Raw genomic sequence first — 27,500 nt, 5'->3', positions numbered from 1 at the left:
TCATTATTATTTTTTTTTTTTTTTCTTCCTCTATCACAGTCCTTCAATTCGACCGGGTGGTATTTATAGTGTGGGGTTCCGGTTGCATCCTGCCTCCTTAGGAGTTCATCACTTTCTTACTATGTGCGCCGTTTCTAGGATCACACTCTCTGAATGAGTCCTGGAGCTACTTCAGCCTCTAGTTTTTCTAGATTCCTTTTCAGGGATCTTGGATCGTGCCTAGTGTTCCTATGATATGATGATTATGATGATGATGATGATGATTATTATTATTTTGAGTCATGAAAATGATAAGAAAATTCTCAATGATGTCAGTGTAAATATATAGTATGGATACATATTTGCGCTGACATCATTGTGGATTTCCTCACGGTTATTATTATTATTATTATTATTATTATTATTATTATTATTATTATTATTATTATTATTATTTATTATTATTATTATTATTATTATTATTATTATTATTATTATTATTATTGTAAGCGTAGCATGGGCGAAGGCATAATTAAATTAGTAACTGTAACAGCAGAAGGTCCTATTCCCCCTGTACGCAACGGTGTCTTTGTTCCCCTTCAATGGCTAAATTCCCCCCAACTAAAGTTCGCAACATATGATATTATTTGCTCCGCAACAAAGCCTCATCTTAACAACTTCCCATCACGGAACGAGGTGCAGCCAAGTCGCCTGCGTAATACAATACGCAGGTGTATGCACGAACGCACGACGCATACACGGCTAAATGCAAAGTGTATGCGCACGTTGGATATGCACGGTCTTCATACATAATGCCTAAGCGCATTATGTGTTTTTGCTTGTTTACAGTGCATCTGACGTTCATATATCATAGTAAGATCAGTTTTCATAGTAAAATAAGTTTCCATGGTAACATGGTAAGGTAAGTTTTAATAGTAAATTAGTAGGATAAGTTTTCACATCAAGGTAAGTCTTCTTAGGAAGATGAGACGAGCGATGGCGTAGAGTAACGTGATCTTTTGCAGTTTAAGTTACGTAGCACGTTATCACACAAAAGTGGGACTGGCAGTGTATATAAAAGTGATCACAATATTAAAATCACCTGACATGACAGTAAAATACAAAATAGCCCTCTTTTAAGCGTTACAAAAAATTCAAGACATTTATCCTTCCTACGACAAGTGAGATACAAGTTAGCACTTTTGTATTGGTACAACGATATATTTAAGGTTACATAAATGAAAATAATTGTCAATTTATATCTGCATAGGTAGTGTCTTATCATTTGAAAGGTGTAGCATAATGTGTTTTCTTTTTTCTTCGCATTGTATCTTTTCTACATGATTATTTTAATTATGTAGATTCTCTGTGGCTGCTCTGTTAAATCCCTTTCAGCATCTGTGGACGTTAGTAGACGCTTTGGTGTGTGAGAATGGCATGTGTCCACTAATTTAATGCAAAAAGTTACTTAGAATCGGAACCAGGAATTGCAGGAGATGCTCACTACATAAGGGAAGATATATTGTACTTAACCTTTTATAATATAATATATATATATACATATATATATATATATATATAAATTATATATATATATATATATATATATATATATAATATATATATATATATATATATATATAGATGTATATATAGAAAGAATGATATAAAGGACCCTTAATTATACCTAACACCCGTATGTATGTATGTATGTATGTTTGTATGTACGTATATATACATATATACATATATTTATATTACTTTATATGTATATATATGTATGAATGTATATGTATACATTCATTCATACATACATACGGGTGTTTGGTGTAATTAAGGTCCTGTATGTCATCCTTTCTTCTTTCTGTCACCCAGACATTGGCACACAGATGGTCGGCCACGCACGTGGCTTTGATTTTCCATTCAGATCAACTAAAGTCATTTGTGCCTCGTGAATGGCGGCCCTGGGAGGAGCTTGGGTGAAGCCCATAATATTCATAACTCAGGAAATGAGCCTGGTAATTTAATCAGGGGCGAATTTCTCTCTCTCTCTCTCTCTCTCTCTCTCTCTCTCTCTCTCTCATATGTTATAGTATACTTATATATGTGTGTGTGTGTATAACATACAATATAATACAATACATATAATAATATATATTATATATATATTATTATATATTCACATTATGCATGGCATTGTATTGTATGTGATGTGTGTTTGTGTGTTTGTGTGGTGTGTTGTGTATGTGTGTGTGTGTGTGAGCTGAAGCCGCGGGGAAAGTTTGAAAAGAGAGGACAAGAGTGGGACAAGTGTACTTGCGTGTAATTGACACTAAAAAGCCATTGGCTGACTGCAGAGCTGTGAATAGGAAATTAGTGCTTCCAAGATTTCAATCAGAACACTTCATTAAGTGTGTTGTCGATTGCTACCCACTAATAAACGAACTTTGAAGATTGATAATGGACGTATTTTATATATAGAACTGCAGAATGTTATAGATAAATTACTAAAAAGGAGTAAGAAAATATGTTGGGGATATGAAAATTGCTGTTGGTGATACGAAAATCGATGTTGGTGGTATGAAAATTTGTGTTGGCTATATGAAAATTGCTATTGGGATACGAAAATTGATGTTGGTGATATGAAAATTGCTGTTTGTGATACGAAAATTGATGCTGGTGATATGAAAATTAGTGTTGGTGATATGAATGGAAAAATCGGTTGTAACAACGAAGAAATATAGGAATAATGGGCAATGGAGGACTGGGAGAGACTGCCTGAAAAAAATCGGTTGCAATTAATTAGGTTTTGTATTGAGCATAGTAGTCTTTGTAATTGGAGGTTCTGTTTTTCAACTGAAGGACATCCATCAGTATAATGGGACAGTCATCGAAACCAAACCGGGCACACAGCCATTAGCCGAGAGAGAACAAGACTGCTTACGAATATCAGGAGCAGATGTTAGCAGTGTTCACTGTTTGTCATTGCCAGATTTGAGCTGAAATTTAAAACACCCAAAAGAGAAGGTGACGTAGTACATAGCTTTAATGCAGGAAAGCTCTTGAATATGAACAACAATGTATATACCAGTCTGTAGGAAAAAGCTCTTTTAATGAGGTTGGGTAACAAGATAGGGAATTAGACCTGGGATACCAGTAAACAAGAGACAAAAGCAGAAATTAGATGTAGACACATTTCTTGCAGCAGACGAAGAACGCAAAGTGGAACTTGCAAAGTACTTGAGTCTAGATAGTAAAGATCAGAAAGAAATAACAGAGAATGATCATCTTAACCGATTATGTAGTCAGGAAGCCTCATTATGGCGTTAGGGCTGCATACATAATTAATAATGAATCGTCACTCAGTGAGTGAATTGATAAAGAGGAAAATACTTACTAGAAAGGAAGGATGGGTCAATAATATCAGCGAAAGAGAGAAACCAGTGCTAGGTGGAATATTTTTGTGAGGTCACGAATAAGAAATGAGGGGGAGATCATTTGAATTTACTGGTGAATGAATCCACACTTTCTGAAATGCAATAAGTATTAAAGAAACCTCAGAGACGAAGAGGACTGGGTTATGGTGGCATCTGCAGCAGGAATGATTTTAGAAGGAAACGATGAAATCGCACCTAGTATACAGACAAGACTATATGTTGCTGAATACGCAGTGAGGAAACAAAGCCTCATGAATCTGCTATATAAGTAATAGCATAGGCACCAAAGGAAAGTGAATTATCTGAAGGTGGTCACTGGAGCTCAGCAAGATACTTACGTTGGTTCTGATGAAGGTACTCGGAATGCTCTGTCTGCTCAGTCTCAATAGACCGGAAAGAAACTGACAAAATGCCCTGAGGTGAACAGGCTGCTTTTAGAAAAAAAAAGGGGCGGTGGGGGGCGGGCTGGGTTGGCGGGGGTTGCACAGAACAAACAAATGTGGAATACGGAAAGCCTGATAATTCGAAAAGTTCGCGTCACGCTCGAGCGATTTCAGAGCGAGTTTAATTATATAGGCGAGTCCATTGCTGATTTTCGGTGTGTGTGTGTGTGTGTGTTTGTCTGGAAATAGAGCAAATCTGATACATGGGGCCATAACCCCCGTGAGTTAAGGAGGACCATGGAGTCCTTTGGTTTCCAGTTATGACTGGAACGCATAGATTTTCACGGTGTATCTGTGACTTTTATTTATTCTTTTTGTTGTCACCTCTCTCCTCACAGCTCTAAACCGCACCGATCGCATAATAACCAGGTATACGTAATTTGCTGCTTTCTTTTTTAAAGGAATCGCGCTCGTGCCGTTCATTTCCTCGTCCGGTTGGGGATTGAACTTAGCTCTGCTCGCTTGTTTAGAGTGTGGGCTATACACACCTTTCCTTTCGACAAAAAGAAAGTTTCATTTTTTATGTATGAGATTAGTGTGACGTGCCATACGATTGATTGATGGAGCGAGTATCTTGAACCTAGAAAAATTAAGCCAAGTAGAGCTGATATTCTACATCACAGCCTTGCTTATAATTAGTTTATTATCTTTTTTTATATTTCTTGAAAGAGTGGGTTGGAAAGAACAGTGAAAATATACGTCAATGACGTCCGGTTTTCGAGAAGTCCCATTTCTAACGGAAAACTGTATTCATATTTATTCCAGTGGGACGTCGCACCAGGCGGCGTCTAGTATTGGTGGTGGGTGGTGCCAACTCATGATTTTGGGCGGGGTCCCGCCACTTATGTTGTCAGAGGGGTGAGGGGAAAGGTAAGGGGAGGGAATTTACCTCCTCCTCCTCCCCCTCACTCCTCACTCTATTGATTTGCATCTTCTTAGCCACTTGTTACCTCTGCATAGTTCGGAAGAAATACAGCCCGTGCTAGTTGTTGCTTCTCACGGAAGCGTCGCCGCTTTCCCTTCTTCTATTCAAGGCGCCGAAATCTTGATTTCGTTTGAAGAAAGGTAATGGAATGATTGAGGTCAGTTTTTATTTTTTATTTTAAACATTTTGTATGGTATGTGTTACTCATCGACTTTTTCTCACATGTAGCACTCGTGCCTTATTGTTTGCAATCTATTGGTTACGTTTGCCAGAAGTATATGCAAATATTTTTAATTTTGCCTCCTGTTACTCTTATTTACTTCTTCCCCTTTATTTTGAAGATGAGTTCTCCAATATGAAAACTTAGTTCCACATAGAAAGTAATTCAGTTTTCACATCAGGACTCAAACTGTTATCCACAAGTCATATCCGAACAGTAAACCATGGGACCAGCGATACACTGTCATTTAACTTCATTTATACTGTATACCAATGACCATAGCGAGATATGATGTTGCCCAATTGTCTAAAGTTAAAGCGAGAAATTTTATTCTTCTTCATAATCCTGCAGGGGTGACATAAAGGTCACTCTTCGTCCCTACACGTGGTTGAGCGTCAGCATTTGAAACCTCCGCTTTAGGAAAAATGAGCAATTTTCAGAACAGCCTTTATCCTCAGTTACAAGCGTCCGGTAGGAGCGAATTCCTGTGAAATATGTAGATGAGTATCACGTGGAATATGTTGTCATTTAGGAGGCCGAGCAACGATTTGTGCAAGCATATTTATAATCGCCATTGCTACAGGTCTTATTCACTGTCAATTCAGGTTGTCATATTTTTCTATTTTGAGGACAATCGGACAAGTGAACCATGATTGGGAGTTCCGGACCATAAGGTGTATGTGCTTTGATTGACGCAACACTATGTTGGTTTTGTGTGCTGTGAAGCAAGTATTTGACCATTACTGGCCCTGTGGGTTATTTTCAGTCTTGGTGACAGTTTTTAGTCTGTATGTTCAACTTTCATAAAGATCTCTCCTACATCTCATGTTTGTGAGCCTGTTGCGAAGAGACACCCCAATATTCGTGATTTAGCAAGACTTTTATTAGTATTACGAAAGTAAAGCAAAGGAAGGCGAAGGGCACAGAGACCAGAAACCAGTTTAGTTAATAGAACATTAGAAAGAGAAATAGGGAAGGGCGATTTCGTTTACATTCGTGTTAATTACGGAGGTAGAGTTGGAGCGAAACAACTCTTACCAAATACGCGCCTGGCTTTGTTTGTCTCATCCCCCGAAAAGGCAACGTTGAAACTGCATTTCTTTTAAAGTGAACAGGAAGGAACGGGCTTTTCTCTGTTGTAAAAGTTTTGAGAACTGAGATTAGTGACTGGTACTTAAGAAGGGACATTAGCTAGTTTTAAAAATTGAATTTGTAAATTTACTGTTGACAAAGTTTTGCAAGTGAAAATTGATGCAAGTAGGTATGAGTGAACATTTACTAGTTTTGACAATAGAAGTTGAGACAGAAACTTATGAATTGATATTTGATAAAATTAATAAAAAATTAAAATTGACACAGCCACTTGTGAATGGACATCTGATATATTTAGAAATAAAGATATTGATAGATTCCTATGAAAGAAGAATCGTTAAAATTTTATGAATAACACTTGATAAAGGTACGTATGAATGAATATTTGATAAAATTAAAAAACAATTAGTATAGGCACCTGTGAATGGACCCTTTTTCAAGTCTTAGAGATAAAAATTGATACAGGTACCCATGAATGGACATTTGATAAGATTTAAGAAATATTGAGACTGGTACTAATGAATAGAAATTTGATCAAGTTTTCCAAAAAAATTTTCCTGGTTATTGTCAGAACTGGCATTGCTTTCTTTATTGAAGCATAACCACATGTCAGCAAGCACGAACCTTTCATTATCATGGCCTGGCAATTTGTTAATCAATATGGAGTATGATTTGTTAACAGAGGGGTTGGCAAACCATAGAAATTAACCTGGAGACTCGTTGGACCCAGTTACAAATATTAATTAATATTGAGCAATAACTATGGTAAGGTACTTAATAATGTACTGAGTAAAATACGTTCTGGTGGTTTTGTATATTATCCAAACGTTTGGTAATAACATCGAAATGTGGGTATAATGAAGATCTAGACGTTTTATAACTGTTATTGAGAAAATGTTTCATGATATCATTTATTTATTTATTTATTTATTTTTTCAATCATGGGACCGTGAAGTTCCCGTGGAAACAAGGTAATTATGATCTCTAAATTAAATCAGACCCATAATAAAAATATATAATTACCACATTAATGAGAGACATGACAAAAATTGAATCCTGAGCTGTAGGAAAGGAGTCTTTGATCCAGTGTTGGTTCTTCATTCTTTATTCATTCAGGGGATTCATTCATGTCAGAAGTTCTCAGTCAATGTTGTTTTTCTCTCTTCATCGTTCTCATTCTTTCCTTTGCATCGGTTTTGACTTTAAAGTTGAAAAGAATTATATCAGTTCTCTCTCACAGCGTTAATTCAATGCCTGTTGAAATTTGTCTCTCTCTCTCTCTCTCTCTCTCTCTCTCGTCGTTAATTCAGTGCTTATTGGAAACATCTTTTTTTCTCTCTCTCTCGGATCGGCTAATAAGTCTTTGAGACATTCTAATCTCTCTCTCTCTCTCTCTCTCTCTCGTTAATTCATTGCCTGTTGGAAACATAATTACCCATCTCTCTCTCTCTCTCTCTCTCTCTCTCTCTCTCTCTCTCTCTCTCTCTCTCTCTGCAAGTACGAATGGAGACCAAATTGCTCTCTTTGTCTCCGTTGTTGCGTGAAAAACTTTATAATTTCCAAATGAAAAAAAAACTTAAAAAGAATAGAGAATAAATAGTCCGTGAAGCCTGAATTAGAAAATATTGTGGAATGTGAAAACAAATATATACGTAATGTTATAAGGCAATTTTTAAGCAACTTCTTGGACTTGTAAGCTCCAGAAAAAAGAAAAAAATAAATAACTGGAAACTTATAATCGGAGAGAAACGATTGTGTACCTGGGCGATTCTCTCTCTCTCTCTCTCTCTCTCTCTCTCTCTCTCTCTCTCTCTATATATATATATATATATTATATATCTATATATATATATATATATATATATATATATATATATATATATGTATATATATATATTATGTGTGTGTGTGTGTTTGTTTGTGTTTTGTCCATATACGTACTAGACCCACATATACTTTCTCTCTCTCTCTCTCTCTCTCTATATATATCATTATATTATATATATTATATATATATATATATATATATATATATATATATATATATCTATACGTATATAAATATATATATATATATATATGTGTGTGTGTGTGTGTGTGTGTGTGTGTGTGTGTGTGTGTGTGTGTGTGTGTGTGTGTGAATACACACATGAATACCTCTTTCCCTTTCAGCTTTTCCCCGTATGAATGATGTCATATGAAGATATTCGCCTATCGATCCTGAGGGACGCAGATAAAAATAAATGAATCTGTAGGTGGCATTGTATTGCCTTATAGACAGGTCGTAGGTACGACGGAAGTGACTATAAATGAACAGAGAAAGGAATTAATATACTTGTCATAGTCGAGGGTGGGAACAGGATGCTGGCTTTCCAGAGGGCAGTAGGAGTGGAGTTTTGGACTGTGTAGGCGTGAGAAAGTAGAGTGGTCGTGAAAGTAGGTAAAGTGATATACCAATTATATATATGTGTACATACACATATATAGGCTATATGTGTATGTTATGTATGTACATGTGTATATGTATCCGCGTATACGCATGTGTTTGTATATATGCATATTTGTACATATAAATCTAATTCCCTCTACAACATTTTCAATGTCACGCAACTGACCAACCTTCCTCTTCACCATTTAAAACGTTCCGTCCACAGATATGAATCGGTGAAAACAGTCCAAGGCTTTGACCGACAGGAGTTAATGTCAAAGAACTTAAAAGTTAATTTGGAGTGACGTATGTAAATCAAAATGTGACATTGATGTTCGATAATGGCTGGAGTTTTTTTTTTTTTTTTTTTTTTTTTTTTTTTTTTTTTTTTTTGTTTTTTTTTTTTTTTTTTTTTTTTGTTTTTTTTTTTTTTTTTTTTTTTTTTTTTTTTTTTTTTTTTTTTTTTACAAATAAAAAATATGTTTCCTGTTAAAATGACGTCACGATGTTGTCTCTCTCAGGCCCGGAGGCTTTTGGGACTTGGCCTAAGGTCACAGATTAGGAAGTTAGGAAAGTGCTACAAAATTAGTGGTATGGTTGATACCAAAAAATAATTTGATAATCAATAAATAGTAATAAACTCTGCATAGAAATTCACGTTTGCTGTCGTTAAATTGTCCCTTAGTTCTAAAAACTTACCATTTATTAATTTTATAATACAACAGGAAAAGAATCAGGGTTTAATTTGGCGTAATCTGACTGTAACATTTCTTAAAATAGTCTAGAATTTCGATAAAACAATAAGAAAAGAATCAGAGTTTAATGAGGCTAAATATTACTGTAACACAATTTTCCACAGAGTATGGAATTCAGTTCAATGTAAGGCCGCTACTTCTGTAACAAATCTGAGCTAAATTTGTTTTTATCTGACGACATGTCTCGTCGTTTGGTTATAACAAGAGAAAGAAGCTTTGTAGTTTAGGCTAAACCTATGCTACCCATACTAGTATTAATTTCATAGGATGCGCCATCATTTAAACATTATTCTGATTACAAATTGATTTCGACTATATTAAAAAGATTGTTTAATACTGAGAAAAAATAATTCCAAAAGGCATATTTAATGCAGGAAACTGTTCAGTATTAGAATTAAAAAATCATTGGCAATGTTTATTGTAAAATCAGGACTCAGTTTCATTCAAAATATTTAATAATTCATTATCTTGGGGAATAATTATTTTACTTAGATATCATTATAGTAATTATTTATATATAAATAAAGATATCATTATAGTAATTATTTATATATAAATAATGGATATTGACATGCTCTGTGAATTCTTTTGGAAATAAGCGTTTTTCAAGGTTTATTCATCTGCCTATCTTTGTTTAAAACATCTGGAAATTATGAATACACATACACTCACACACGCACACATATAAATGCGTATGCGTCAGTGTGAATATATATATATATATATATAGATATATATATATATATATATATATATATATATATATATATATATGAGATTAGTATATGTAAGTATATTTTTATATATCTATACACAAACACACGTGCGCACACACGTGTATATATTATATATATGTATGCTTGATTTTAAATCACGAAAAATTTAAAGCGTAATGATTATATGAACAAAGTTGCAGCCATGAAGGAAAATTGAGCGCCTCAGTGGCGTGGTCGGTTTGGTCTTTGCCTGCCACCTCGGTGGCCGCGAGTCCAAATCATTGAGGGGTCAGAGATTGTGTATTTCTGGTGATGGAAGTTCACTCTCGACGTGGTTCGGAAGTCACCTAAAGCCGCTGGTCCCATTGCTGAATAACCACTGGAGATGCTAAGTACTTTCGTCTTATTACCAAGACATGGTCACAGCAACTAAAGATATACAGAAGCAACAGCCAATATAAATGGTGGGTACAAGTCATAAGGGAATACAAAAACGTCGGCAGGTTACAGAACGGTCAACAGAGTAAAATCCAAATCTACTTATTGGTAATCCTCTTTATAATATCTTTCAATTCCTTCTGGCACATATGTTTTATGACTGGGTCAAAAGAAATAATCCTTGACTTAGATTACAATTATTCACCCAGGTTAACTGAATCGAAACAGATTCTAACTAGTTCCTTGAAATAGTTTTGTTACAACGTGACAATATTTGGCTTTGGGATTTATCACTTAACTGTAAAAATAAAGCATTATTTGTCTGACCTCTTCTTACTGTCTTACTGAGTACTTGTGTTGTTTTAGTCTGGTGTTCAATTCTTTACTGGTCTAACCTAATGTTCAATTCTTTACTGGTCTGACGAGATTAAAACAACCTGTAGACTGTTCTGTGACCTCCTGACCTTTCTGTGGTCCCTTATGACTTGTACCCACCATTTATATTGGCCCTTGCTTTTAAAGGTATGGTTTTAGTTGCTGGGACCATGTCTCGGTAATAAGACAAAAGTACTTAGCATCGCCAAAATTTATGAGATCCTCTGTAGGGATTGTTATAAGTCATACTATGGTTTCACTGGAAAATCTCTCTCGTAAAGATTAACTCAACATAAACAATCAGTTAGATGTGGACAACATAGTTTGGCAATTTTCCATCGTATAAATAACACTAACCATACTATGCATTGGAACTCGTCCCAAATTTTATACAAGAGCAGCTGTTGATACAAATGTCAGATGGCAGAATCTTCACCGATAAAATAACAAGTTAATAGGATCAACCTTTCCAAAGGAACCTGGGACTCTGACCAGATAGACAATATTTTCCTTAAGGCAACAATGAAGTGGATTAAGACAATTAACAGAACCAATGGTGGCTTAGCGGTTACCCCAGGCATCACCTAAGGGAATATCTCCCACTTTAACTTGCTAATAAAACTCCTTCTGTCATTCACTGCTTGATAAGGGTGGAAGTGAGTTCACCGAAATGTAGTCCTTAGCTTTAAACCAGAGTGCGTGTGTGTGTATATATATATATATATATATATATATATATATATATATATATATATATATATATATATATATATATATATATATATATATGAGACAAAAAAACTTCTGTATTTCGCTTCCATGATATGATTTGTAATAATTTCCTTAATTATTCCATCATACTTTATCGGTATCTCGTCTATAATGATGTCTCTAAGCAACTCCGTGAAATGTTATCAACAATTCTCAATAGATCAGTTCCATTCTTAGCTTACACATACTTACTGAGTGAGTCGAATGGTCTTATTTATAGCTATATTTTTGTTTTGTATATTAATCTATGATAACACATAAATAGAAAATGTGGCTGGTTTCAAATGGTTTGACAGTGTCTGTTTTGTTATTAATAATACCATATAGGTATTTCGGTGTTGTAAAGTAAATTTTATTGTCTTGTTTCTTCAATGATGCTGCCTTTAATTGTTATATATAATATAGATATATATATATATAAATATATATATATATATATATATATATATATATATAGATGGATGGATATATATATATATGTGTGTGTGTGTGTGTGTATGTGTATTATATATACTATATAATATATATATATATATGATTGTATGTATGTATGAATATTAAGAGAGAGAGAGAATTAAACTACACTCTTAATACGTTTTATTTTCATCTCTGAATGACGTCAAATTGCCACGTCAGAAGGGTACAATAAGCAGCTATTTCATGTAATCTGTATCAGTTGAGTCTTCTTTTCGCGGAAGTTTTAATTGGCTATTTTTATTTCCATCCTTCTGGGAAGCAAACGTTTGCCTGGACTACTGAGTTTCAATGATAGAAAAAGTGACCTTGATGTTTGAACATTGGTTTCAGAAACATATATATATATATATATATATATATATATATATATATATATATATATATATATATATATATATATATATAGATATATATATATATATATATATATATATATATATATATATATATATATATATATATAGTTACACACATTTAGTGCGGAAATAAATATAAGACAAGTTGCAGTAACTATGACGACTAACGAAGAGATTTTTTCTTTTTTATTTCCAAGAACTTTTATCCATTAAGGCATAGAATACAATACAGAAAAGTGCAGTGTTTAGTTACGAACCTTTCACTCTGTCGTGTAATTAGCAATAGACTGAGTTCAACAGCTGTGTGCGCCTTCTGTTGAAAAAGGGCCTCCTTTGTTATCGACTAGTAATTATAATGATCCTTGATAATAATACTAAAAATTAGGACACGACCTCACAATTATACATACATACACATACATATATATATGTATATCATATACATAAATGAAATATTTATGAATTTATGTATATAATATATTATATATATACATTTATATATATGTATAGAGTACATTTATATATATGTATATATATAGATATATATATATATATATATATTAGGTGTATGTATGTATTATAGTATATATATATATACATATATATATATTATATAGTATATATATATATATATATACGTATATATATATATAATATATATATATATATATATTATATTATATTATCCTATTTATATATTTCATATATATATATAATTATATATGTATGTATGTATTTATGCATGTATGTATGTATGTATGTATGTATGTGTGTGTATGTATATGTGTGTGTATAATATAGATAGATAGAATAGTTCTTGTATTAATTATGAGGTCATGACTTAATTTTTCGTATTATTATCATCTTGGATCTTAATGTGTACCAGTTAATAACAAAGGAGAATATTTTTTCAATTGAAGGCTCATACAGCTGTTGAACTCTGTATTTCAAACCAGTTTTAACTGTAAGTTTCCACGATACAGACGGTGAAAAGTGTTCGCAACTAAATACTACCTTTTTTCTGTATTTTTTATCCTGTTGTCTCGATGGAGAAAAAAAAGTTCTTGGAAATGAAAAAAGAAATCTTTTTGTGAGTCGTCAGAGTTACATGCAATTTTTTGTTTATTTATTTTCGCACAAAATGAACAGTATAATACCGCAGAGTATACATACATACAGACATACTACATACATAATATATATATATATATATATATATATATATATATATATATATATATATATATATATATATATTATGCACGAGTTGTTATGGTGTTATGGAATGGTATAAGTTACCTACTTCCTCTATCTTAGTCTGTTGAACTTTATTTTGGTCATTAGCTATTCTTCCCTCCAGTAATTAGAATCTCATGGTTACGAATCTCGCATTGAATAAATTGTTTTTTAGCAGAGATTAATTGAATTGGGAACTCTCTCTCTCTCTCTCTCTCTCTCTCTCTCTCTGGGAGCTATTTCGTTCGGGAACGTGTTAGTATAGTTCATGCCTGTATGCATAAAGGAGCGGAGATGCACTTAGCGAAATTGCTTGAGCGATAATGTTTTCGGGTCTGAGTCGAGGATGTGGCCATAAGATTAGTCTCGACTTCACCTTTAGATAGTTTCCTTGATCCCGAATGAGTTTCGAATATTCCGCGCTGCCACCAGTACTCGCCCGCTCGCGGTCTTTATCGATTTTAAGTTTTATTTTTAAATGCAGGGGGTGATCTTTTATGGCAGAGGGTCTCCGTGTAGGTTCGTGGTCTTTGCGTGTGTGTCGTGAGAACGAAGTCCCATTACGGATCATAATAATAATGAAAATTCATTTCACAGATATTTGTTGTTGGTGTTTTTTTTTTTTTTTTTTTTTTTTTTTTTTTTTTTTTTTTTTTTTTTTTTTTTGCTTGATGGGTCTGTTATGTCCATCGTAACGAGTTTATTTCCTTAATTTACGAGTAATTAACGTATGCGCTGATCGACGAGATAGAACCTGTTTGACACTTTTGTATGCATTGACTTTGACATTTCTTACCGATGAGGGAAAATTACGTACCTTTTTTTCACATTAAACTTTCTTCAATGCAAATCTCACCCCCAATCATTTTTAAAGGTTTGATTATGGTAATTCGGTTCTTATTTATTCAAACCCTTATTTACCTCTATATGAGGTAAGTGATTATTTTTCTATTTTTTCGGAGAGAGAGAGAGAGAGAGAGAGAGAGAGAGAGAGAGAGAGAGAGAGAGAGAGAGAGTCCTTTCGGTTATTTATGTCAAAGAACACTTTTTCACATTGAAGACTCATAGTGTTTTTTTTTCTTTTTTCGATAGATAACCCAATACGAGAGCAGTCATGTTTAATGTCTTCTCAGTAGGGCGCACTTTTGCTCTGCTTGGATATTAAATCTTATCCTGCATCACTCCTAAAACTCCTAAATGATTTTCATAGCTAGATTTGCATGAAATGTGTTTCTGTTTTCATCCTTCTGACTTGTCGCATCACTCGACCCTTAAAAATGAGATAAGCGACCACGGAACCATCACGCATCTATTCATCAGACGATTGTTATTTCACACCAGCTTAGTCTCCTGTCGACATAATCTGACACTTGACACTTCCATCAGAAATTGACATTCGCTCTCTTGTTTACACTAGCTCGCCATTGTCGCCTCATTGAATATATTTCATACACCTTCTCTAAGCTCATGTATACCACAAACACCTTTCTCACTTTGCTCATAAACTTCTCACATCTCGATCTTACATCCTCTTTCTTTCTTTTGTAAGCTCACTGTGAGCCATCTACCATTTCTGCAGTCGCCTCTGCCACCTTTAATTTATACAATGAATCATTAATTCCTTCTCAACCATTCCTTCAGAACCCTTCTAGCATTCTGATTTACCTTACAAAGCTAGGTCAGCCACTCAATTACGATAGCATCGCTGTACTGCAGCATCTGTTGGTGATCTCTTCTTACGCGCGCGCGCGCACATACACACTCACACACACACACACATATATATATAATATATATTTATATATATATATATTTATATATATATATATATATATATTTATATTTAGAAGTGTTTATCTATAATATATGTATATATCCATTTATTTATTTATTTATTTGTGCGTGTTATGATGATAATTGGGTGTAGAAAAGTTTATGTATGCCTAGAGTTCGTATATTATACTCAATAATTTCCATTTTCGTATATTATACTCAATAATTTCCATTATTTTGCTTACCAATCATAGAAATGCCCTTGCATTTAATAATAATAATAATAATTATTATTATTATTATTCTTATAACTATTATTATGTTTATGATAATGGCATATGTATCATCAGTAGCATCATCGTTCATTATCCATCGGAGTTTCAGTAGAACTTTGACCTCTCTCAGTTAAAGAGGAAAGTATATATTCAAGGAGAGAAGCATATACCAGCATTTCTATTTATCCTTCTCACAGAACCTGATCTATTCAGGGAGAGGTGACAGAAATGAAGAGCTCTTACCTCATCTTCACATATCAATTTTCTTGGGTTGTTCATTGCTCCTGTACTCGTTACATGTCTTTCAATATTATGAAGTGTACAATTTTGTTGATTTTTTTATGTTTATTAATTTTTATCGTTTTATTCTTATTGTATACTGGGGCTAAACTCCCACGATTAACTTGCAGACTTTTGAATGCTTGAGATTCTCTTAATTTGATTTGTACTCTGATGTACGCACCACTAGGATTGTTTATTTTACTTGGAAGCTCTCTCTCTCTCTCTCTCTCTCTCTCTCTCTCTCTCTCTCTCTCTCTCTCTCTCTCTATTTGCACCCTCCTTGAAAGCTTTCCTCTCTCTCTCTCTCTCTCTCTCTCTCTCTCTCTCTCTCTCTCTCTCTCTCCGAATCATTCTTGCACCGATGACCTGTCTCCTTGAATGGAAGTCCCGATTGACTTTCCGTGACCTTTGACCTGACGAGGGATGGAGGAGGGGATGGTGGGGAGGGAGAGAAGGGGGGTGTTGGAGAAGGAGGGAGAGAGGTAAGGTAAATAAATGGGTGGCTCGCCCAGGGCGCCTCCTCGTAATGGCAGCCAGCACCCCATTACGGGAATGTTTGAAAAGTGCTGCTGTTTAATTGCGCAATATTGCAGAGCGCTCAAGTTTTTTTCTTAATCTCTTATTTTGTTTTTATTTTCCTCCGGGAGTCCCTCTTCTTTTGTTTTTCGATTACATTTGACAAGGTTTTCTTTAACCTTTCCGGCAGAACAGAAGTTTGTTAGCTCCTCCGTTAGTTCTTTTGCTCTTCTTTTTTGGGTTGGTACGTGTGAGTGTGTGTGTGAGTGTGTGTGTGTGTGTGTGTGTATGTTTATAGGTATACATATATATGTAATATATGTGAAATCATATCAAGATTGGCAAACCTACTTATTTTTTCAAGACCTTATTTATTACCCACTGATTTATATATATATATATATATATATATATATATATAATATATATATAATAATATTATATATATATATATATTATATCCTATATCTATTAATATATATATATATGATAATATATATATATATATATATATATATATATATATATATATATATATATATCTATATATATATATATAGTATATATATTGTTAAAATCTACTGGTCACTTTTTACCAGACACGTAAGTAATCATGGTAACACCAATGTCTAGAGAATACCACAATTCCTTCTTAACTTGTCGATATCTCCACTGTTGAAAAGCTTGTCACTGCTTAGCCTAGATCCAGATGAAGAGAGATATGAAGACATTATGATACCAGGGTCAGTTTATGTTATCCTGGGTGCGAGTTCGAATCTTGCCCGGGCATTGGAATATCTTCATTTCTTTCTTCATCTGGACCTAAGCAGAGTAGCGGCAGATGATCCCAAAGTGTGAATAAATGGAGAAGTTAAGAGAGCATTGTGTGTGTGTATATATATATATATATATATATATATATATATATATATATATCTGTAAAGTAAGATGATAGTCAGTACATGGACGGGTCGCCACCAGCAAATACCTTACGATAAAAATGGAAAGATACCCGTGCGGGAAGATATAGTACATGGCTGACTTACATCCGCACACAGTTTTGTATTTTTGTACATAACTACTCTCAGGAATATCGAACTCACAGGACTTCATTAAAAAAAATGGAGTCACGTTTATTGTGTTCCATCGACACGAATGATTTTGTTATAAATTTTATGGTGGGAGCGTTTTCGAATGAGAATGTATCGGTCTTCTAGTAAACTAAAGTTCAGAAGGTCAGTTTTCAAGGCCTTATATATTTTAGCATGGCACTTCGTGTCTCTGTTATATTTCTTGTCATAAGTTTTTTTTCCGCTTAGGACTGTTATTATTGCTCCTTAAGAATAAATGATTGCTCCTAATTTTAAATCTTCTTTAGTACCCTGCCCCCTGGAACGAAGAATTAAATTCCGAAACTGTTCAGAGGCCTTTTGGATACCTTACTTAAACCTCAATTATCGATAGTATGATCAAGCTTTCAGAAGCTATATACATACATATAAGTATCTATACACACACACACACACATTTATATATACACTCAATAGTAGGACGCCCTAAAGGCGAAAACTCCCGTAGCTTCAAGTTAAACCATCAAAGGGTTAACTAGTTCTCTCTGCTACATAATTATTATCGTTAACTGCATTTCAAATAGTCTTAAATAATCATATGGGATGAGATTAAAAGATGTAAGGTTTTATCTGTCGAAAGATTTTTTCTATTATCTTCAATACTTTTAGAGAGATTAAAATTTGAATAGCGCTAGGGCCGGCCTGTGGCGAAAATTATAATGCAATAATTAAAACATCTTTTAAATGTGAATCTATGATATTTTAAGAATAAATCACATATGGGATAAAATTTAAAGATGCAAGGATTTATCTGCCGAAAGGATTTTTCTTTTATCTTCAATACTTTTGGAGACAGCTTTGAATAGCATTAGGGATACTGCAATCATTAAAACATAATTTAAATGTGAATTTATATCTTAAAATTACAATTAAGAATAAATCTTATAAGGGATGAAATTGAAAGACTTAAGGCTTTTTCAGTCGAAAGGATTTTACTTTTATCTTCAGTGCATTTCAGAGAGAGAGAGAGAGAGAGAGAGAGAGAGAGAGAGAGAGAGAGAGAGAGAGAGAGAGAGAATACTCATAGTAGATTGTATTCGTCTATATAATTACAATAAAACTCGCTAATTATTTTTAATGCAACGAAAAAAGCTAATAGTCCACTTTATTCCCCAGTCCCTTTAGTATTAAACCAGTACGAAAATACCAGAGACAGCCATTTGTTTTTGTATGATGACGTCATATATCAAAGGTAAAGGGGGTTGCCACATAATGAGAAATGCATTTCCAAGAAGTGGCCTTGTCTGGGTATTATTTATTTCTGTCGGTCGACTGTGGGGTCTATCACCTGCTTTGTATCGCATTCTTGTGCTTTTAAGTGTAATCTGTTGATGTGCCTCCTCTTTTTTTTTTTTTTTTTTTTTTTTTAAGACTTGTGTATGACTGTGCTCGTAATGGTTGCCATGACTCGGAGATTCACATGTGGTAGGGACTCGTTGTGTTGACTGTGCTCGTAATGGTTGCCATGACTCAGAATTCACATGTGATAGGGAGTGAGGTGCCATGTTACAATATGTATATATATTGTGTATTTATTTGTATATACACACACATATATAATACGTATATATATATATATATATATATATATATACGTGTGTGTGTGTGTATATATATATATATATATATATATATATATATTATATATATATATATTATATATATATATATATATATCTCAAGTTAAAGTCCTTAGCTTTAAACTAGACTGTTTTAATGGGCCTTTTATACTTTAGACATATCCTGTTTTAACAGAAGAATTTATTTACATAGATATATATGTAAATACTGTGTGCGCGTAATATATACTATATATATGTATATATATGTATATGTGTGCGCTCGCGCACTTATAATACTTTCGTCAACATGTTCAGTTCGTACAATATGTTTATTGATATTTATTTTATATGTGAACTAAGCCACACAACAATAGAGAATGGGACCATATATAATTTCCTGCCCTTTTATAATTTTTGTTTATTGTTTACAAGTACATTATTGCATGTGCTCCTTTTGTCTTTTTCATTATTTGTTTCGTCTACATAATATGGAATGACTTTTAACTTGTATTAGTTCCGTATGTTTTTATTCTCTTGAGGGATTTTTTGTATGTTCTGTTGCTATTGTTGACTTTGAATATGTTTGTAAATTCTTTTGCGACCAATAGTCAAGTGAACGTTAAAACGTAAACGAAAAATAAAACATGAAACATATTATTATACGTATCGTGACATTCTGTAGAAGAAAGGTTATGCGAATGAGCAACACACAAAAAGCACGACAATGACGCAATGAAAATGAGCAGTACCAGTTTAACCGGTCTGAGCGTTCTGGATGGCGCTTCGGAAATAAGGAGAGAGGTCGGTTGACTGACAGTACGTGGAACAGGGATCCTGTTATTATTCTTTATAAAGGAATATATGATAGAGAGGTAGCTTTGGCTGTGGGAAGTCGTGTGTCATACGAATGACTTCAGTTTAAAAGATAGCCAAGATGATAGAGAGGACCTGGGAACTGCTGGGCAGATGTACTGAAATCGTGTGTGTATGGTCAAGATAGAGGAGAATGGCTGAGTGTCAGGCGTTTAACATACTGCTGATGGGCCTTCAGTGTAGGTCTATAAAGCATCTGATACTATGCCTATTTCATACAGTAGGAGTTCATCGTTGAATCGGTGCCGGTAAGACTAGTATAGAGCGGAATTAAATAACGTGTCTAATTGTACAACAGCAAGCATAATAGAATGAATTATGGCCCTTAAGGTCCAAGTGCAACTTACAGACAGACAGAATATAGAATTTAGGCCACAGGCCAAGCGTTGGGACCTAGGAGGTCTTTTAGTGCTGAAAGGAAATTTGACATTAAAAAGGTTTGAAAGGTGTAACAGGAGGAAAACCTCGCAGTTGCACTAAGGAAATACGGTTAGGAGTGGATGGAAAGTAAGTTGGAAGAAAGAGAATATGAACGGAGGTGCAGTAAAAGAATGAAGAAGGTTCTACCTTGGAACGCTGAATAGACCCTTAGTGTGTACCACCAGAGATCATGTACTGACGGCGCTACCCCCCTACGGGGCAAGTGCAAGTCACGTTTCCGACCATGTGATGACCGTTCGCTTACAGCTGCTCACTTTTATGAGAAGTCTGGAGTCGTCTGGGCAGCAAGATGGTTGGTAGTTGAAGGAAGAAAGCTTCAGATTAAAACAGGTTTAGTGCAGAGTAGACACGAAGGGAGTTTTGACAATAGGCCAAGAAATAGAATACGAGCATATCTGATAAACTAAGAAGTAAGAGCGCAAGATCAAGAGATAACACTTGGTAAGTGTTTTCTAACCTGGGTCGATTATAGGGGAAAAAATCTGAAAAGTTTGAAGATTAAAGAATTATTTTGCATAGGTGATTCACCAGCTGCCTTTTATTATTATTATTATTATTATTATTATTATTATTATTATTATTATTATTATTATTATTATTCAATAACACCTATTTGTATGGAACAATCCCACAGGAGCCGTTGACTTGGAATTCGAGCTTCCAAAGAATATGGTGTTCATTAGGAAGAAGTCAGACGAGGTAAAGGGACATACATATTAAAAAAAATCAAGTTAACAAACAGATAAATATATATTAAAAGTTAAAGAAAATAGTAATAGGATAGTAATGCATTACGTCTCTGCTTGAACTTCTGAAGTTCCAACTGCTCGACATCCTCTTGGAGGCTGTTCCATAGTCCAACAGTGTGAGGAATGAAGGACCTCTGGAACTGAGAAGCTCCACAGTGAGGCACATTTACTGCATATTGGTGCTGCTGTTCAGCGAATCTCGTTGCTCTCGGGAGGTAAAGGGATCAGGGATCCATTGTGAATGTGAAAGATCTCTGTTAAAGTACACCTTATGAAAAAGTGACAAACGAGAAACCATCCGTCGATGATCAAGTCACAACTACTAATATTAGGAAATGGGAACTACCTAACACCACGAACCTCTGTGAAAGAGATAGATCTCTGGCAGAAGCAGACACCCACACCGGAGAACTATTCTAATAAAGGAAGCACAAATGACCTAAAACAGGTTGCATTGATTTTATCGCTGTTATAAATATATGAGGCCTTACGAACAGTATACTTAAATTTTGTGTGGCATTTACTGAAACCTTCATTAAATGTTTCTTAAAATTTATATGTGAGTTACTCCTATAATATTTGAAACTTCAAACTCAATCAGCAAAGTGCCATCCACCTGAAGGGGAGGATGGAGTGGGGAAATCTGTACGAGGTCTGCTAATTATTCAGTAGTGTTTTACTGGAGTTCAGCCTCATACTCCACCGGCTACACCATTCCCTGCTCCGTCCAAGTCCCGATTGAGTTAGAGGTCAACACAAGGATACTCAAGAGGTGAAGAGAAAGGACATTTTGAGCCGTCCCTTTAAACTGTTATCGACGTTGCTGTTAATTTCCATGTAATGTAATGTAGTACAATTTAGTAATACTTTTATTGAATCCCCTAAAACGTTAATTTATTTGCGAACATTATAGTATGACGATATAATATATATATATATATATATATATATATATATATATATATATATATATATATATTATAATTATCGCGTGTCATACATAGAAAGTGATAGTTTTATGTATGTATATATATATATGTATAATATATATATATATATATATATATATATATATATATATATATATATTTTAATAATTATCGCGTGTCATACATAGAAATGATAGTTTTATGTGTGTATTATATATATCTATATATAATATATATATGATATATATATATATATATAATATATATATATATATAATGTGCGTGTGTGTGTTTGGAAGAAAAAGTTAACGACAGTTTGAGAAAGATCCTCAACATCGTCAACAAAAGGGACCAACAACAACTTTTCGATATCACATATTGCTGACTAAACACTTCGGAATTGAGTAGTAGCCCTGACCATGAAGTTCTTAATGGTGGGAGCTGATGTAGCGGTTTCTTTATTAGCGCCCACTTTTTTTCTTCTCTTATTCTTTCTCTTCCCCTGTAATTTGTTTGTGATGATTGGTTATGTGTATGTTTATATATATATATATATATATATATATATATATATATATATATATATATAAACATACTTTGTATATACATATGTATGCATATGTGTATATATATATATATATACATATATATATATATATATATATATAATATATATATATATATATTATATATATATATATACATACTTGTGTATAATGACAAAATATATGGAAGTATAGCGTCACGAGTAAAGTTGGTAATTATATATATATATATATATATATATATATATATATATATATATATATATATATATAACATGCGTTTTTTGCGTGTCGCGCTCGAGAGTTTATGTCAATGTGTGCGTGCTCACGTGTGTATTTCATCTCAAATTCAACTGACAGTCAACGAAGGAAAAGTTGAGCCTCAGTCTTAATGGTAATTGATCTTTTGATAGACTTGCTGGCATTTGTCACAAGTGGCAGAGATTGGCTTTTATGTCAGTCAACAGCTTCACTTTCAAGACTCCATCCAGCATGAGGGTGGAAAGCAGTTTGCAAAGTTTTATTGCTGCCGCTCATTAATTGGCTATGCTCATTGCCTACATTAGCAGGTGCTACCAGCTGTGTTTGTGTTCAACTTTCGCTCGGTTATGTTTGTGTTTATTGCGTTGGTGAGATTCCTTTCCTAATTTAATTTAACGATAACATGTCTTGTAATGGGAGCTGCATTCGTGTTTAAAAAATTTCAGCGTGTATGTTTTTTTGTATATTTTAGCTCTCCTTTTCAAACATGGAAAGCGTCCAGTTTATTAAACTTTTTAAATACGGACGGAACACATTCTCTCTCTCTCTCTCTCTCTCTCTCTCTCTCTCTCTCTCTCTCTCTCTCTCTCTCTCTCGTGTTTTTATTTGTGTACATTAATTTTTCTTTCCAAACTTAGGAAGCCTCCAGTTTGTTAACCTTTTTAAAAACTTTCTCTCTCTCTCTCTCTCTCTCTCTCCTCTTCTCCCTCCCTCTCTCTCTCTCTCTCTCTCTCTCTCTCTCTCTCTCTTAAGTGAGTTTCTGTACACTTCATTTTTTCTCCAAATATGGAAATCCTCCAATTTATTAAATCTTTTGAAAACATAAGCTCTCTCTCTCTCTCTCTCTCTCTCTCTCTCTCTCTCTCAAATAAGTCTTTTGTATACTACAGTTTCATTTCTAAATGTGAAAATCATCCATTTATCAGTCTATTAAAGTTTTTAAAAACATAACACACTCTCTCTCTCTCTCTCTCTCTCTCTCTCTCTCTCTCTCTCTCTCTCTCTCTCTCTCTCTCTCTCTCTCTCAGTCTGTGAGTGTTTTTTTCTTGGTCAGTTTTTTTCCTTTCCAAACACGGAAACCTCCAGTTTATGAAACCTTTTAAAAACATAAAAAATAATAATTCCTATTTGAAGGAAATGTGTCCTACTACTCGTATTAATCCATACTCTCGTGTGTAAAATTTATAGAATGTTTCATATATTAATCAGTTTTGTATATTTTATTGTCTTATTTTAATGGCTTTTCTTTCTTCATTCACAGGCTAGAATGGGTCGAGATCCTGGAGCCAAGCTCGCGAAATATAATGTACGCCAACCTTATTCACTGCTTTCGTATGTATATACTTTATAGAATGTTTCATAGCGTCATCAGTTGGTATACATTTGTTGTCTTATATTAACAGGTTATCTTGTTCATTCACAGGCTAGAATGGGTCGAGATCATCGAGCCGAGCTCGCGAAATATTATGTACGCCAACCTCACCACTGGTCAGTGCGTGTGGGATCCACCAGCTGGAGTCACTGTGTAAGTAGTAGTAGTAGTAATGGGCTCGAGTTTGTTATTCTTTGTAAATTATTGCTGCGTTCTTGGCTCTTCTTTGTTTTCTTATTCCTCTTTTCAATTGTATTTCACTTCACTATTCTTCGTGAATTGTTGTCGCTGATGATGTTTTCCTCACTGTTCTTCTTAATTACTCATTAATATCTTTGTTGTAGGTCTCATTATTATTTTCGTTATTTTTTTATTTATTTTTCAATGCACTGTTCTCTGTAATTTATGTTGCTGACGGTGTTTACCTCACTGTTGGTCGTTTTTTCTGTTTTTGTATGTAGGTATTATTATTATTATTATTATTATTATTATTATTATTAATTATTATTATTATTATTGTTGTTGTTGTTGTTGTTCCATTCCTATTTTCTTATTATTATATTATTTATTATTTTATTATTATTATTATTATTATTATTATTCCATTCCTCTTTTCTTATTATTATATTGTAACATAACATTTTTGTTGTTGTGGGTATTATTATTACTTTTATTATTCTGTTCATCTTTTCTTTTTCTTATTATTATTATTGTAACAAAATAACTGTCGTGTTGTACGTCATTCTTGTTTGTTTCTGTTCCTCTTTTCTTTTTCTTCGTATTGTAACAGAGGCACTTAACAACTGAGGTTCATTGACCGGGTAACAGGTATCCTCAGGATATGGTCGTCAGAAGGAGGGAGAAAGTGAAAGATGAAAAATGGAGGAAGGGAACTTTTAACCATTAAATTTTATTGCGGCAGGTTTTTTCTTTGTACATTTTTTTACTCTTAATATTTATTGTTTCATGAAGCGATTCAGTATTAACTGATAGAGAGTGACGGGTAATTTTTACTCTTCCTGAAACATATGTGGTTGTGTTTGCCAACTGCAGGTCTCTCTCTCTCTCTCTCTCTCTCTCTCTCTCTCTCTCTCTCTCTCTCTCTCTCTCTCTCTCTCTCTCTCTCTCTCTAACAAACAAACACGAATACTTATTGCTCTTGTTGAGTAGGAGACGTTTTGGGTATCACTTTATTTTTTATGGCATGTTTGAAAAACTGCTCTGAGTTTTTATGTCTAGAAATGGCAGATTTAACTTTTTTATTCATTCAACATCCTCTCACGTTTATTTGTGTTGTAGTTTGCGTTTGTACGTTCTTACATGCGTCTATTTTATTTAGACTGCATATATGTTTGTACATAATAGATACGTACTCGGTAAATATGTGTACTGTATAAAACAGATATTGTTACCATTCATGACACATGAAGGCTAAATTTATATATATGATGCGGAAATCGCTCGTTGGCCTTCCAACACCCACATACCCTTGTAGATAGATATCCTTTACTCCCCCTCATAACATAACACTTGTGAATTTATTACCAGCCGTGGGATGATTTCGGAGGTCGTCGAAAAATGAGTTGAAATACAAGTCCTGTCCCCAAAAGCTTCCGTTTTCCTCAAGTCATAAAAGATGAAACATCGTTAGAACATCAGTCTCCTAATTGGTTGTGTCCAGAAGACCTTTTGTAATTGGTTTCATTTGACCTAAGATCATAGGGTATGTGATAGGTGGTGATGGGTCTTAGCATCTGGACAGTGGCCAAAAACATATGATTAACTGTGTGATGTTGATGAGACGTTTTTCCTAATCTGTTGTTCTCACATTCTCAGATTTATAAATTTCATTGTGTTGTGGCGATATGCTTTCTGTTGAATGGTGTTAATATGTGATTGGATTTTAATGAATATCTTGTGCTTCAAATTGTAATATCCGCAGTCCTATTATGCAGAAGTGAATGTTTTCGTTTACATGGCGGGTTAGAAGTAGTTTTTATCAAGATGTGGCATTTCTACTTTTATGTTGCTGAAACATTGTTAAGTACATAAATTACATTGTAACTTTGAACAGGTGTTACTTTGAGGGTGTTCTACTTTTACTATGGCGCAAAGGGGACGCAAGACTTGAATTAGCGTAAAATTAAGCAACAGTTGCATTTAATTTGTGGGACAAACATTTCACCCTACAAAGCTGCCAATTCTCCTCAAGAGTCAGACTTTATTTATGTTTTGTTATTTTCGGTTTTAATCAAACATCGGTTGGAGTCAGGCGTTGGTGCACTGAATGTGAGGCCCAGTGTTGTCGAATTTCAATCCCAACCCTCATCTCTTAGTCTTTGTAGCCTCGGATTTTGAAGTACGTGAGGCTTTTTTCAGGTGCAGATAATGCCAAGTATCTGTTAAGAGAGGCTACAACCCGGTCACGGCTCAAAACACTGTAGCCCTTTTATCCTGTGGGCAGTGGGGATCATTTTCTTGTTTGGAAAATTAGGCTGTTCGACGTTGGTGCCTTTCCGCTGGTTTCTAACATCGCATTTCTCTCTCTCTCTCTCTCTCTCTCTCCTCTCTCTCTCTCTCTCTCTCTCAAGACCGTTATGTTGTCCCTCTTGTCTGTCTTAAAAACAGTGAGTAACAAAGAAAGAAAGAAAATAAATGAGAAATGGATTAGAAAAAAGGTATAACTGTGAGTCCACAGACCCATTTTCATTTTAGGAGCACGCGAGAGAGAGAGAGAGAGAGAGAGAGAGAGAGAGAGAGAGAGAGAGAGAGAGAGAGAGAGAGAATGTAACTACAGCGTGTATACGATTATATTTATATTTTATATTTCCGATTTTGGAGAGAGAGAGAGAGAGAGAGAGAGAGAGAGAGAAGAGAGAAGAGAGAGAAGCACAGTGCATCGTGTATACGATTATATTTATATTTTATATTTCCGATTTTGGATAGAGAGAAGAGAGAGAGAGAGAGAGAGAGAGAGAGAGAGAGAGAGAGAGAGAGAGTAAAACTGATGCACGATTGTACTTTTTATATTTATAATCGTATATTTCCGAACTTGAAGAGAGGAGAAGAGAAGAAAGAGAAGAAGAGGAGAAGAGAGAAAATCATATGTTTGCGGTCAAAAGAAACACGAAATTGTGAGCTTGT

At 34.1% G+C, this 27,500-nt stretch overlaps 1 protein-coding gene across 7 annotated transcripts in view; it reads left to right on the top strand.

Moving 5' to 3' along the window:
* Nucleotides 1–27,500, top strand: part of LOC135212107 (serine-rich adhesin for platelets-like) — a 640,572-nt gene that overhangs the window by 383,688 nt on the left and 229,384 nt on the right. For 6 of the 7 annotated variants that reach the window (XM_064245502.1, XM_064245501.1, XM_064245492.1 and 3 more), the window contains exons 2-3: nucleotides 24,246–24,290; nucleotides 24,408–24,509. In XM_064245502.1, the coding sequence (XP_064101572.1) occupies nucleotides 24,246–24,290; nucleotides 24,408–24,509 (147 nt within the window). The remainder of the gene's footprint in view (nucleotides 1–24,245; nucleotides 24,291–24,407; nucleotides 24,510–27,500) is intronic. The other variant, XM_064245493.1, reaches the window with a different exon arrangement.

The sequence above is a fragment of the Macrobrachium nipponense genome, chromosome 40 (assembly GCF_015104395.2).
Source record: "Macrobrachium nipponense isolate FS-2020 chromosome 40, ASM1510439v2, whole genome shotgun sequence".
Lineage (NCBI taxonomy): Eukaryota > Metazoa > Arthropoda > Malacostraca > Decapoda > Palaemonidae > Macrobrachium > Macrobrachium nipponense.
This window is presented reverse-complemented; position numbering and strand designations above follow the sequence as displayed.